The sequence below is a fragment of the Moschus berezovskii genome, chromosome 7 (genome assembly GCF_049115385.1).
Source record: "Moschus berezovskii isolate FMDL1 chromosome 7, NW_MosBer_1.0, whole genome shotgun sequence".
NCBI classification, from domain to species: domain Eukaryota; kingdom Metazoa; phylum Chordata; class Mammalia; order Artiodactyla; family Moschidae; genus Moschus; species Moschus berezovskii.
This window is the reverse complement of record NC_142466.1, coordinates 29,399,356-29,414,613: the sequence shown is the minus strand read 5'-3', so window position 1 is coordinate 29,414,613 and position 15,258 is coordinate 29,399,356. Positions and strand designations below refer to the sequence as shown.

Here is a 15,258-nt window from a genome sequence, read left to right as displayed (position 1 = left end):
AAATACTAAAGGATCTTCTCTAGACAGGAAACACAGAAAGGGTATATAAACTCGAACCCAAAACAATAAAGAAAATGGCAACGGGATCATACTTATCAATAATCACCTTAAACGTAAATGGGTTGAATGCCCCAACCAAAAGACAAAGGCTGGCTGAATGGAAACAAAAACAAGACCCCCATATATGTTGTCTACAAGAGACCCACCTCAAAACGAGGGACACATACAGACTGAAAGTGAAGGGCTGGAAAAAAGATATTCCACGCAAATAGAGACCAAAAGAAAGCAGGAACAGCAATAGTCATATCAGATAAAATAGATTTTAAAACAAAGGCTGTGAAAAGAGACAAAGAAGGAAACTACATAATGGTCAAAGGATCAATCCAAGAAGAAGATATAACAATTATAAATATTTATGCACTCAACATAGGAGCACCACAATATGTAAGACAATACTAACAAGTATGAAAGGGGAAATTAACAATAACACAATAATAGTGGGAGACTTTAATACCCTACTTACATCTATGGATAGATCGACTAAACAGAAAATTAACAAGGATACACAAACTTTAAATGATACAATAGACCAGTTGGACCTAATAGATCTCTATAGGACATTTCACCCCCAAACAATGAATTTCACCTTCTTCTCAAGCGCACACGGACCCTTTTCCAGGATAGGTCACATCCTGGGCCATAAATCTAGCCTTGGTAAATTCAAAAAAATTGAAGGCATTCCAAGCATCTTTTCTGACCTCAATGCAGTAAGATTAGATGTCAATTACAGGAGAAAAACTATTAAAAATGCCAACATATGGAGGCTGAACAACACGCTGCTGAATAATGAACAAATCATAGAAGAAATCAAAAGAGAAATCAAAATATGCATAGAAATGAATGAAAATGAAAACAAAACAACCCAAAACCTCTGGGACACTGTAAAACCAGTGCTAAGGGGGAAGTTCATAACAATACAGGCACACCTCAAGAAACAAGAAAAAAGTCAACTAAATAACCTAACTCTACATCTAAAGAAACTAGAAAAGGAAGAAATGAAGAACCCCAGGGTTAGTAGAAGGAAAGAAATCGTAAAAATTAGGGCAGAGATAAATGCAAAAGAAACAAAAGAGACCATAGCAAAAATCAACAAAGCCAAAAGCTGGTTCTTTGAGAGGGTAAATAAAATTGACAAACCACTAGCCAGACTCATCAAGAAACAAAGGGAGAAGAACCAAATCAATAAAATTAGAAATGAAAATGGAGAGATCACAACGGACAACACAGAAATACAAAGGATTATTAGAGAATACTATCAGCAATTATATGGCAATAAAATGAATAACTTGGAAGAAATGGACAAATTCCTAGAAGAGTGCACCTTGCCAAAACTGAACCAGGAAGAAATAGAAAATCTGAACAGACCCATCACAAGCACGGAACTAGAGGAAGTAATTAGAAATCTTCTAGCAAACAAAAGCCCAGGTCCAGATGGCTTCACAGCTGAATTCTACCAAAAATTTAGAGAAGAGCTAACACCTATTCTACTCAAATTTTTCCAGAAAATTGCTGAGGAAGGGAAACTTCCAAACTCATTCTATGAGGCCACCATTACCTTAATCCCAAAACCTGGTAAAGATCCCACAAAAAAAAGAAAACTACAGGCCAATATCATTGATGAACATAGGTGCAAAAATCCTTAACAAAATTCTAGCAATCAGAATCCAACAACACATTAAGAAGATCATACATCATGACCAAGTGGGCTTTATCCCAGAAATGCAAGGATTCTTCAATATCTGCAAATCAATCAATGTAATACACCACATTAACAAACTGAAAAATAAAAATCATACGATTATCTCAATAGATGCAGAGAAAGCCTTTGACAAAATACAACATCCATTTATGATAAAAACCCTCCAGAAAGTGGGAATAGAAGGGACATATCTCAACATAATGAAAGCTATATATGACAACCCTACAGCAAACATTATCCTCAATGGTGAAAAACTGAAAGCATTTCCCCTAAAGTCAGGAATAAGACAACAGTGCCCACTCTCACCACTACTATTCAACATAGTTCTGAAAGTTTTGGCTACAGCAATCAGAGCAGAAAAAGACATAAAAGGAATACAATTTGGAAAAGAAGAAGTAAAACTTTCACTATTCGCTGATGACATGATCCTCTACACAGAAAACCCTAAAGACTCTACCAGAAAACTTCTAGAGCTAATCAATGAATACAGTAATGTTTGAGGATATAAAATCAACACACAGAAATCCCTTGCATTCCTATACACTAATAATGAGAAAATAGAAAGAGAAATTAAGGAAACTATTCCATTCACTGTTGCAATGAAAAGAATAAAATACTTAGGAATATATCTACCTAAGGAAACAAAAGACTTGTACATAGAAAACTATAAAACACTAGTGAAAGTAATCAAAGAGGACACTAACAGATGGAGAAATATACCGTGTTCGTTGATTGGAAGAATAAATATTGTGAAAATGAGTATACTACCCAAAGTAATTTATACATTCAATGCAATCCCTATCAAGCTACCAACAATATTTTTCACAGAACTAGAACAAATAATCTCACAGTTTGTATGGAAATACAAAAAACCTCGAATAGCCAAAGCAATCTTGATGAAGAAGAATGGAACTGGAGGAATTAACCTGCCGGACTTCAGGCTCTACTACAAAGCCACAGTCATCAAGACGGTATGGTACTGGCATAAAGATAGAAATATAGATCAATGGAACAAAATAGAAAGCCCAGAGATAAATCCACGCACCTATGGACACCTTATCTTTGATAAAGGAAGCAAGAATATAAAATGGAGAAAAGACAGTCTCTTTAACAAGTGGTGCCGGGAAAACTGGTCAGCCACTTGTAAAAGAATGAAACTAGAACACTTCCTAACACCATACACCAGAATAAACTCAAAATGGATTAGAGAGCTAAATATAAGACCAGATTCTATAAAACTCCTAGAGGAGAACGTAGGCAAAACACTCTCCGACATAAATCACAGCAGGATCCTCCAAGACCCACCTCCCAGAATATTGGAAATAAAAGCAAAAATAAACAAATGGGACCTAATTAAAATCAAAAGCTTCTGCACAGCAAAGGAAACTCTAAGCAAGGTGAAAATACAGCCTTCAGAATGGGAGAAAATAATAGCAAATGAAGCAACTGATAAAGGATTAATCTCCAAAATAGACAAGCAGCTCCTGCAGCTCAATTCCAGAAAAATAAGTGACCCAATCAAAAAAATGGGCCAAAGAACTAAACAGACATTTCTCCAAAGAAGACATAAAGATGGCTAACAAACACATGAAAAAATGCTCAACATCCCTCATAATCAGAGAAATGCAAATCAAAACCACAATGAGATACCATTTCACACCAGTCAGAATGGCTGCTATCCAAAAGTCTACATGCAATAAATGCTGGAGAGGGTGTGGAGAGAAGGGAACCCTCTTACACTGTTGGTGGGAATGCAAACTAGTACAGCCACTATGGAGAACAGTGTGGAGATTCCTCAAAAAACTGGAAATAGAACTGCCATATGATCCAGCAATCACACTCCTGGGCATACACACCGAGGAAACCAGAATTGAAAGAGACACATGTACGCCAATGTTCATTGCAGCACTGTTTATAATAGCCAGGACATGGAAGCAACCTAGATGTCCATCTGCAGACGAATGGATAAGAAAGCTTTGGTACATATACACAATGGAGTGTTACTCAGCCATTAAAAAGAATGCATTTGAATCAGTTCTAATGAGGTGGATGAAATTGGAGCCTATTATACAGAGTGAAGTAAGCCAGAAAGAAAAACATCAATACAGTATACTAACGCATATATATGGAATTTAGAAAGATGGTAACCTTAACCCTGTATCAGTTCAGTTCAGTTCAGTCGCTCAGGTGTGTCTGACTCTGCGTGACCCCATGAATCACAGCACGCCAGGCCTCCCTGTCCATCACCAACTCCCGGAGTTCACTCAAACTCATGTCCACAGAGTCGATGATATGAGACTGCAGAAGAGACATAGGTATATAGAACAGTATTTGGGACTCTGTGGGAGAGGGTGAAGGTGGGATGATTGGGGAGAACGGCATTGTAGCATGTATATTATCATATGTGAAATGAACCACCAGTCCAGGTTCGATACATGATACAGAATGCTTGGGGCTGGTGCACGAGGATGACCTGGAGGGAGGATAAGGGGAAGAGGGAAGTGGGAGAGGGATTCAAGAAAGGAAACACATGTACACCCGGGGCGGATTCGTGTCAATGTATGGAAAACCAACCAATATATTAATGTAAGGTAATTTGCCTCCAATAAAATAAATTAAAAAAAAACAGGAAAAAAAAAGAAGTCGCTTGTTAGTGATATTTTCAGCTGTAATATAGAAATGTTTTTTGCTTACTTTAAGGCCCTATTCCTCAGGAATGTTTCCAAACCTCTAAATGTACTTTAAATGTCCCTCTGACTTTAAACATTCCTACTCATTGCTGCTTGTACCAACTGGAAAGAAAGAAAGATGATTGATCCATCAATGTCCTCTTTCTAAACTGCCTACATTAAAAATAAATTTCCACAAAGATCTTTATTGCTTTTAGAAATTGCGGTCCTCCAGTGTGCATGATGGGTTTCCCCACTGGCTTAGTGGTAAAGAATCTGCTTGCAATGCAGGAGATGCAGGTTCGATCTCTTGAATCGGGAAGATCCCCTGGAGGAGGGCATGGCAACCCGCTCCAGCATTCTTGCTAGAGAACCCCTCTGCTAGACAGAGGAGCCTGGCGGGCTATGGTCCATAACATCACAAGGAGTCGGACACGGCTAAGTGAAACTACATACACACAAAATGTGCACATTACTGATATACATCCTGCTAGAAAGGCTCTGTCCCAGTGGTTCATTTCAGTTCAGTTCAGTCGCTCAGTCATGTCCGACTCTTTGCGACCCCACAGATTGCAGCACGCCAGGCTTCCTTGTCCATCAACAACTCCCAGAGCCTACTCAAACTCATGTCCATCAAGCTGGTGATGCCATCCAACCATCTCATCCTCTGTCATCCCCTTCTCCTCCTGCCCTCAATCTTTCCCAGCATCAGGGTCTTCTCCAGTGAGTCAGTTCTTCGCATCAGGTGGCCAAAGTATTGAAGTTTCAGCTTCAGCAACAGTCCCTCCAATGAATATTCAGGACTGATTTCCTTTAGGATAGACTGGTTGGATCTCCTTGCAGTCCAAGGGACTCTCAAGAGTCTTCTCCAACACCACAGTTCAAAAGCATCAATTCTTTGGTGCTCAGCTTTCTTTATAGTCCAATTCTCACATCCATAAATGACTACTGGAAAAACCACAGCTTTGGTCAAAAGCTGGACCTTTCTTGGCAAAGTAATGTCTTTGCTTTTTAATATACTGTCTAGGTTGGTCACAGCTTTTCTTCCAAGGAGCAAACATTTTAAAATTTTATGGCTGCAGTCACCATCTGCACTAAATGTATTAAAAGCCCAGCCCTTGTCTCTTCTATCAAACTTGTTTTATTTTATCTTATTTTATTTTTATTTTTTGTCTTTCAAAGAGGCAAAGACATCATGATGGAATTTGAAGAACTTTCTTGGATTGCATTATCCCCAGGAACACCTTGCCCTGCTCTGTGATAACTTGCTGGGTCCTGAGAGAGTCAATTCCTAGGCAGGTTGATAAGAAGTCTGGGGTTCCCCGGGGAGGAGAAAGGTGTCTAGGGCTCTCAAGGAGGAGGTAGGGGTCTGGAATTCTCAAGGAGGAAAGGACAAACTTTTTTCTATGTTCCTTAGTAAGGATTATATGACAATAATGTATCCTACTTGAGGACATGTTTCTCCTTCCTAAAAACCTTCTGACTAATCCTGTTATTTTAAAATATATATTGTGGGAGTGGGTCTAGTAAGATCTTTGCAACCGTGAGACATTCATTTGATTTAATTGTAATAACCAATTAAAAAAAGTATATAACTCCCTTGCTAACACTAGCAAGGGGGGCACTCTCCGTCCCCCTTCTGATGTCTATGTCAGAAGCTTTCCCTGTCTCTTTTTCATACTTTAGTAAAACTTTGCTATACAAAAGCTCTTGAGTGATCAAGCCTGGTCCCTGGTCCCTGCTCCTGAAGCTAAATCTTCTTCGGAGAAGATGAATCTGACATCATTCACTGTAAGCTATCATTCCAAAGGAAGAAACAAGTCTGCAGCTGTGACGGGAGTGACCCTCACCCCTTCCAGGACTCTGCAGGCTGCTGTGGTATGAACATCACCCGTGCTGGGGACACAGCTCGTGGCCAGGCATTCATGCTCTGTCTCTGTGCTCTCAGCATCCACTTCATTCTTTTCATTCTCTGAAAAGGAATGTTCTGGAGAAATGCTTGCCTCAGTGCTGCTCATCTGTATTGTTCCATGTCCTGAGGACCTGCCGCTGCTCCATGAACACTTTAAACATCTCTGTTCTCCTTCCAAGTTCTCAAGCTTCCAAGTTTTAGCTCCATGTTTCCTGCACTTTGGGCTATTTGAGCAAATGAAATTCCTGAACCAGGTGAGCTCCTCCTAGTGCAGTCAGCACATGGAAGAGCCCAGACAGACGCTCAGAGGAGCCCCTGGAGTCTTCACCACTGTTCACTGTGGTGCGGGGTTCCCTCTATTTTCTGTGTTTCTCAGAGGCTGGATAGTCTGGACCTGCAGTGCTTGGCAGGCAGAGCAGGTGAAGTCATAGGAGAGTGTCTGACAGATCTAGAACTTTCACTCAGCTTCTGCTTTTAGTTGGTGGTTTGCTGTCCTAAGGGGAAATTGACATCCTGAAAGCGTAATGGAGAAGGACGCAGCTGTATGAATGGAGAGGACGCCTTCATGCAGAGGGAACGAGGAGAGCACGCTGGGGATTTCTACACTGGGAGGAGTGAACGATTGTGATATCTGATTGAAACAATGAGATCGACGAGAGTGCAAAGAGGAAGGCAGAATTCTACCATGTATCAGAATCAGCAGGAGTATGGTATATTATGTACATAGTATACTTTAATCAATAACCTCAGATACACAGATGACACCACCCTTATGGCAGAAAGCAAAGAAGAACTAAAGAGCCTCTTGATGAAAGTGAAAGAGGAGAGTGAAAAAGTTGGCTTAAAATTCAGCATTCAGAAAACTAAGATTATGACATATGGTCCCATTGCTTCATGGCAAATAGATGGGGAAACAATGGAAACAGTGAGAGACTTTATTTGGGGGGGCTTCAAAATCACTGCAGATGGTAAGTGAGGCCATGAAATTAAAAGACACTTGCTCCTTGGAAGAAAAGCTATGACCAACCTAGACAGCATGTTAAAAAGCAGAGACATTTCTTTGCCAACAAAGGTCCATCTAGTGAAAGCTATGGTTTTTCCAGCAGTCATGTATGGATGTGAGAATTGCACTATAAAGAAAGCTGAGCACCGAAGAACTGATGCTCTTGAACTGGTGTTGGAGAAGACTCTTAAGAGTCCCTTGGACTGCAAGGAGATCCAATCAGTTCATCCTAAAGGAGACCAGTCCTCGGTGTTCATTGGAAGGACTGATGCTGAAGATGAAACTCCAATATTTTGGCCACCTGATGGGAAGAACTGACTCATTGGAAAAGACCCTGATGCTGGGAAATATTGAAAGCAGGAGGAGAAGGAGACGACAGAGGATGAGATGGTTGGATGGTATCACTGACTTGATGGACGTGAGTGTGAGAAAGCTCTGGGAGTTGGTGATGGACAGGGAAGCCTGGTGTGCTGCAGTCCATGGGGTCTCAAAGAGTTGGACATGACTGAGAGACTGAACTGAACTGAGTATACTTTATAATGTGTTTTCATATGGTGTATATGTATATCATTATGTATGTAATTACATAATAATTGATGGGACACTTTCCCCCAATTCTTTTCTTTAGATTTGTTTGCGGTCAGTTACAGAGAGATGGTAGGAGAGTTCATTATCGCCAGTTAGATTTATATGTAAAAAAACAAGAAACTAGGCACTACCTGTTTAGCCCTCACTCAGTGGGTGATACTCTGCTAAGTGTTCTTGAATATTCTGGTTTATCTGGTACTCAAAACAACTCTAGAAACATTTTCACTTACTTTATATTTGAGGAGACTGATGCTCAGGGAAGTTCAATGATTTCCTATGATTACCTGTATGTCCTGACAGAGTCTAGACTCAATGCAGGATCTAATATAACACAAAAATCATTCTTTAACTTTCAGCCTGTGTGATTCTCAATCCCTTGCTTTCTTCTTTGCTGCTTTGGGAAGATCATCTCTCCTGGGTGGCTCCCAAGTGCCCTGGTTGTTCCACTTCTGGGCCCTTTGCAGACTCTCCTTCACTTTCTCAGCCTTCAAAATGAAAGGTCCTTATAAGCTTTAGGCCATCTTCTCCATCTACGCTCTTCTCCTAAGGCACAATATCCACACAAGCTTCTACCAATGGGAAATCTGTCTTTAGGTGTTTCTTGGGCACTTCATAGACTACATCTGCATTCTCCCCTTCTCGAGAGTTCTCAGCCAGATTCTAGTGAGATAATCTCCTTTTGTCTAGCTGTCATTGTAGCAGGATGCTTAAATGAAATAATTAAGCATGATTACAGTTTTTAAATCTTTCTTTTCCAAACAGAAGTCTTCAGAAGAAGAGGCTTTACGTTTGCTTTTTTCATCTCTGTATTCTCAGAGCTATCATATATCTGATATAGAAATGTTGTTTAGTCACTAAGTCGTGTCCGACTCTGTGACCCCATGGACTGTAGCTCACCAGGCTCCTCTGTCCATGGGGTTTTCCAGGCAAGAATGCTGGAGTGGGCCGCCATTTCACTCTCCAGGGGATCTTCCTGACTTAGCGATCCAACTCACTTCTTCTGCATCTCTTACATTAGCAGGAATATTCTTTACCACTGAGCCACCTGAGAAGTAATATAGAAATATAAGGTTTTAAAATATAACCTACTAAAGAAGTGAATAATGAGTAGAAATTGTCATCCTTTTTTAAGTTTCCTTTGCAAATTTAGGCTATTTTTTTTCGTAAGAATAACAGCTCCAAGATGTCTCCTGAGGAAGAGTCTCATAAATTAAACAAGAAAATAATTTGAGAGATGATAAAGGTAAGCATCCTTTAGTATATTTGAATACATTATAAAGTTGAACATGATAGTATATGAACAAAAATTTTAAATACCATACACAATATGACTGAGATAAAGTGTAGGGATAAGTAGGTGAATACGTTAGAGCCTTAGCACTTTAGTCACTGTTAACTGACTGCTGGTCTGATAATTTCTAAATATCTACTGTATCTGAGTCTAGTTCTGATATTTTCTGTCTCTTCGAACTGTTTCTCCCCTTTTAGTATAGTAAGTTTCTGTCTTACATTGAATGTGATGGACGGGATAAAGGAAAAGAAGTAAGCTTAGGGTGAGAAGTTACATTTACCTTGCAAGGAGTTTGGCTGTGTTTACTTCTAGTCCTGTTTCTGTTTCTGCCTTCTTAATGTTTTTATATCAGTCCCTCTGACTTATCCTTCTGCATTGGTCTTCTTGAAAATAGATTTATTAGGCACATTTAACAAATAACCACCAAAGGAGAAAGGTATATCTCTTGTTCACCATTCTATTGTTAGCACAGAGTTCATAATTAATCCAAAAAATTATTCACAATGAGTATTCTTAGGTTTTTCCATCATACCTCCCATCATAAGCTTCTATTCACCTCATATCAGAGCTGTAATAGAAGCAGTTAATAAGCATCATTAGCTGATTGAGTTGGAGAAGGCAATGGCAAGCCACTCCAGTACTCTTGCCTGGAAAATCCCATGGACGGAGGAGCCTGGTAGGCTGCAGTCCATGGGGTCGCTACGAGTCAGACATGACTGAGCGACTTCACTTTCACTTTTCACTTTCACACATTGGAGAAGGAAATGGCAACCCACTCCGGTGATCTTGCCTGGAGAATCCCAGGGACGGGGGAGCCTGGTGGGCTTCCATCTATGGGGTCGCACAGAGTCGGACACGACTGAAGTGACTTAGCAGCAGCAGCAGCAGCAGCAGCAGCTGATTGAGTACCTTTCTACTGAGCCTCTTGGATCATCATTTTCATCTCACAGTGGAGCTGTAGGGTCTGTGATGCTAGGTAAATCAGCCTCATGCTTTCCTGATTTCAGACTATGTGATTTTATGTTCTTTTTCATTTCATATTTTTCTGGGCAGGGGTTTTCTTGCTACTTATGAATTACTTTCTGTATCACTTTGAGGTTAGTAGCCTAGCAGGAAAGTAAAAATGGGAACACAAAGGGTCTGTACCATAATTTTCCATAATGTTCAACACATCATTGATTTTCTTCTCCATTCAGCTCTCTTGGAAAGCCATCATTGTATCGGATACACTAAGGCAAAAGAAAAACTAACGCAAATCTGACTTTTATGAGAGTAAAAGAAGTGAAGTGAATCCCCAGGTGAGTAAATGTCCATGGGACTTTGTTTGTTATTAATCTTCCACCTGCTCCAGTATGGTTCCTGCTGATTGATTCCACCAACAGCTCTCACAAAGGTCAGTTCTTTAGTGGTTGCCGCCTTTGCATCTGTCCTCTCAGCATTCCCTCTTGTCCTGTTACCTTATGGCTCCTCTATCTCTGCATCCTGTGTGACAGTCCCTCCTTTTTAAGGTTAAGGTCAAGGAGCTCAATTTTAAGTCCTTTTCTCATTCTCTCCTCCCATTTGATCACTTCTTCTGTTCCATGCTTTATACTTCATAAATTTGCTTGTTAGTTACCATCTCCAAATCCAATGGACATTTGCACTGAAACGTCTCTTTGTCTAGTGCTGTGCTGTGCTAACTCACCTCACTTGTGTCTGACTCTTTGAGACTCTATGGACTGTCACCCACCACGCTCCTCTGTCCATGGAATTCCCCAGGCAAGAATACTTCCTGGGTTGCCATTTCCTTCTCCAGGGATCTTCTGGACCAAGGGATTGAAACCATGCCTCTGCCTCAGGCAGAGTTTTTACTGCTGAGCCGTGGGGGAAGCCCACTAGTCTAGTAGTTAACTTTTATTTTTATGTCCTCACATAGCTTGATCCACCTTCTACTGAGGGAATTACATTTTTCTCCCTTTTGTTTTTGCATTCAACCTAACTGATATTTTCTACAACTAATTAATACTATTTTAAAAATAATTAACACATTATTATGAATTAAGTGATTATTGTTTCTAGGCTATTTTCCTTAAAAAAAAAAAAATCAGAATTACAAAGAGGATTGGATTAGTTATGTTCACCTCTATGTCCTGAAGGCAACAAACACCCTGGCTAAAGGAAGTGTATTTTTACTTCTAACATGCAAGTTGTAAAAAAGGGTCAAGGAATTGTAAAATGTATTCTTTAATCAAGTTTCACATTCAGGCTTGGTATTTCTTTTTTAAAGAAACTGCAAATAAAGGAAGTTTTTATAGGAAGAATTTAATGAGTGAATAAAAATAATAAACTTCATACAGAGTATATATATTTTTCTCTTAATGACAACATACATATGCACATAATTTATATGGACAAAAATAATTTAAATCTTTATAAATAAATAAATAAATGTTCAAGTAGATAAATAAAGGGATACATCAGCTAGGGCATCTGTGAGGGACTAGTGCCTATAGAGTAGAACATAATGTTGACTAATATTCCTGAAGTCATGTGACAAATTGATTCAGTTCAGTGCATGATGACGACAGAAATGAGAGTCCTTGACATGTGAGCGCAGGAGGAAGTGTGGTCTGTTAGTCTGTGAGAATCATTTCCGTGTTGAACCAGGTGTGTGTCAGTCCTTTCTCCTGAATCTCTCCTGCAGGTCTGTTGAGGAAGAGAAGGCTCTCATGACTTCTGCTCTGACAACCTCCCAGGCACAAGGGCTGTGTCCCTTCTCTTGCAGATAGAGAGTGATTCTGTGGAAGTATTTCCTCACAGCCAGGCTGGAGTCCCCCTTGAGCAGGGGAGCCCCTTGCAGCCCCTCCTCCTGCCTCAGACAGGCTTGCAGGTCAGTGAGCTGCTGATCCAGGGCAGTGTGGAGCTTGTCCAGGAGGCTCTTGTCCCATGCGGCGGCCAAGTCCTCTGTGCTGAAGAGCTGGAAGGTGTGCTGGGTCACCTCGTGGAGCACAGAGATGGCTTGAGCCTTCTGCAGCTGGCTGCCACCCAGCGCCTCCTGGGGGAATGCAAAGTCATTTCTGTCCTGCAGGCAGGAGGAAGGGGAGACCCTCCTCAGTTGTTGCAGGAGCATCAGGACCTTCCTGTTGGCCAGGCTGTGGGTGTGAGGCAGGTGGCAGCCCAGAGAGCAGATGGTGTTGCAGCTGAGCAGCAGCAGGGCCAGGAGTAAGGACCAGGCTGGGGCCATCGGGGACCTTGTATGTGCTTCTGGCCTGGGGAGGTGAGTGACTCTGTGACCCTCCTCTCTCGGTTCTCTGAAGACCTTCCTTCAGGCCTGTGTCTTAAATAGGAGCCCATGGTTTCCATTTTCTCAAAGTTCCCTCTTATTTTCTACTTTTGTTTTTGCTTTTCATTTTGCACTCTCCAAATGGGTTCTGACAGCATTTCTCAACCGTTAATTATTTTTTCATTATTGCCTCCCTTTCCCCCCATCCACAGAGTCTTCTGAGATATTTTTTCTAATTTGCCCGCACCATGAAGGTTTGATATCACAGATACACTGTGTATCTATTTTTATACTCCATGTATATCCTTATACATAGAGAACGGAAGTGCACCACTTTCTCTTTGTATTGAATACAGGGTTAAGAATGACACAGGGGACTTCCCTGGTGGTCTAGTAAGACTCCAGGCTCCCAGTGCAGAGGGCCCAGGTTTGATCCCTAGTCAGGAAACTAGATCCCACATGCTGCAGCTAACACCCGGCACAGCCAAATAAATTAATATTTTTCTTTTAAAAAAAGAATGATATTGGCACTTCCCTGTTGGTCTAGTGGCTAAGAATCCACCTGCCAATGCAGGGGACACAGGTTTGATCCCTCATCCAGGAAGATTCCACATGCTGCAGGGCAACTAACCCCTAGAGCCACAACTCCTGAGCCCATAAGTCCCGAGTTCTAGGGCCCATACTCTGCAACAGGAGAAGCCACTGCAATGAGAAGCCCATGCACCACCCCTAGAGAGTAGCCCTGCCTTCTGCAACTATAGAAAGCCTGAGAGTGGCAAAGAAGACCCAGCACAGCCAAAAATAAATAAATAATAATAATAATAAAAGATAGGAGTCCTGCGGCTTTATTTTGAGGCCACAGCCTCTGCCATTTCCCCTTCTAACTGCAGAGAGAGGAAAAGAAAGCAACTTGCCCTGGTACTCCAAATAAAATTGCTGAAGGAATTATAATTTGTTTGTGCTCCCTGTATTAGTTGACTCTGAGCATAGAGCATGTTATGGTAAATATTGCTGCATTGCAAGTTATCATAAAATTTAGTAGCTTAAAACATTTTCTGCACACAATACAATGTCCCTGTCACTATAGCTTTGAAATAACTTACTCCAAGATCAATCACCCTAAATAATAATTGTCTCAGCTAAGTCAGGGATTTATTTCCACAGGGCACAGAAGGAATGGCTTGTCCCTGTTTCACAGTTTTTTAGAGCCTCAGATGCACAAATCACTGGGTAGCTTGGGATGACCTGGCAGTTGGTGGGCACTTTCACTTATAGATCTGATGCTAATAAGCCTCAGCTGGTACCTCAACTGGCCCTGGGCACAGACGCACCTCTCCATGACCTCTCCTGCAGCCTGGTTTTCCTGTGAGCATGGTGCATTCAGGGTAGTTGTACTTTTTACATGGGGAGCTTGAACTCAAAAGTGAGTGGTTCAGTGAGCAAGCTATTATGACATAATCCATTGATTCTCAGTGAGGGGAATTTTGTCCCCGAGGGGGGATACTGGCGATGTCTGGAGACATTTCCAGTCACTAAAACTGGTGATGAGGGCTGACACTGGCACCTAGTGGATAGGGGTGAGGGATGCTGTTCAGTGCCCTGCAGTCCACACAGGGTAGACAGCACAACAAAGAGTGACCCACCCTCAATGTCTGCAGTGCCGAGGCTGGTAAACCCTAACCTTCCATTGGAAGTCATAGAATGTTTCCAACAAATCACTCTGTAAACAGTGCACACGCTGTATGCTTAGGCAATTCAACCTGGATGTTCTCTTCTTTCCACATCCCCTGCTAGACCGGACCCTGCAGACTTAGACCCCACTCACGGGAACATGAGTGCCCCACCTAGTTTGGCGGGGGGCGTTCTACTGCTTGGGCTAAAGCAGCTACAGCTGCTACTTCACTAAAGGGTAATATCAGGCCTGGTGATGGTCATCAACCTGAGGGTTGTGAGGGATGGCTTGGCTCCTGGTTTCCTTGGTAACCGATGAGCCAACCTGAGGTCAGTTCCCCCTGGAAAGGTTCATCTCAGTCCTCCCCAGGCACTGAGAAACAAGGATGACTGGCCCATCCTGCCTGCCATTTGCTGTTCACAGTGGGGTGTTCTTTGAGGACCTTCTGCTAAGACCAGTAAGACCCCCCAGTCCAATAAACCACTCGTGTCTCTGCCACCAACTCTGGGCTCTTTCCTCAGTCTCCAGAGAGGGCAGCTCTAAGGCTTGAAGACATAGGGGATGCCACTCAACCACTGGTGAGCCAGCCAAGAGGCCAAGGAAACTCTGGTGAGTGTTGAGATGTAGGGAAATAAAAATGGGAAACAGACTGGAAGGGTGTTGGGGAGGGGTGCTAATCCCAAGGTGGCCCTCCACTAGCAAGGGGGACCCTGAGGCCACTGTCCACTGTAAGGTTTGTCTTTCTAGATCCTTCTACCGCTGATATCTTCTTAACCTCAGGGTCTGTTTCCAGGTAAAAAGCAGCAGCCCTGAGCTCATGGTCTATCTGACTGGACAGGGAAGGCTGGTGAATTCAGGCAAAATGCAAGGACCTGGGTTTCCTATCAAATACTTTGGGGGTTAACCTAGTTGGGTAATCAAGCAGACCCTCAACCCAACACTGCTAAACAGTTATCAGCCACAAGCTTTAAGGATATTTAACTGAGGACAGACTTGTAAATTGGGCGTGGCCAGTTCCCCAGAAAGGTTTTGTCCAGGCCTCTGGCGAAGGTAGTATACTAAGGATACCCTGGAGCTTTGGGACATTGGAAGGGGGCAGAGC

General features: G+C 41.9%; 1 protein-coding gene across 1 annotated transcript; it reads right to left on the bottom strand.

Annotated features, from left to right (window-relative positions):
• Window positions 1-11,875: 11,875 nt before the first annotated feature.
• On the bottom strand, window positions 11,876-12,564 carry LOC129557272 (interferon alpha-1). Its single transcript, XM_055427851.2, has one exon. It carries the CDS (start codon window positions 12,443-12,445, stop codon window positions 11,876-11,878), a length of 570 nt encoding a protein of 189 aa, XP_055283826.2. The 5' UTR covers window positions 12,446-12,564.
• Between the last annotated feature and the right edge of the window lie 2,694 nt (window positions 12,565-15,258).

Excerpts from the sequence above, each read along its gene's own strand:
- LOC129557272 (XM_055427851.2), bottom strand. The coding sequence starts at position 12,445 with ATGGCCCCAGCCTGGTCCTTACTCCTGGCCCTGCTGCTGCTCAGCTGC.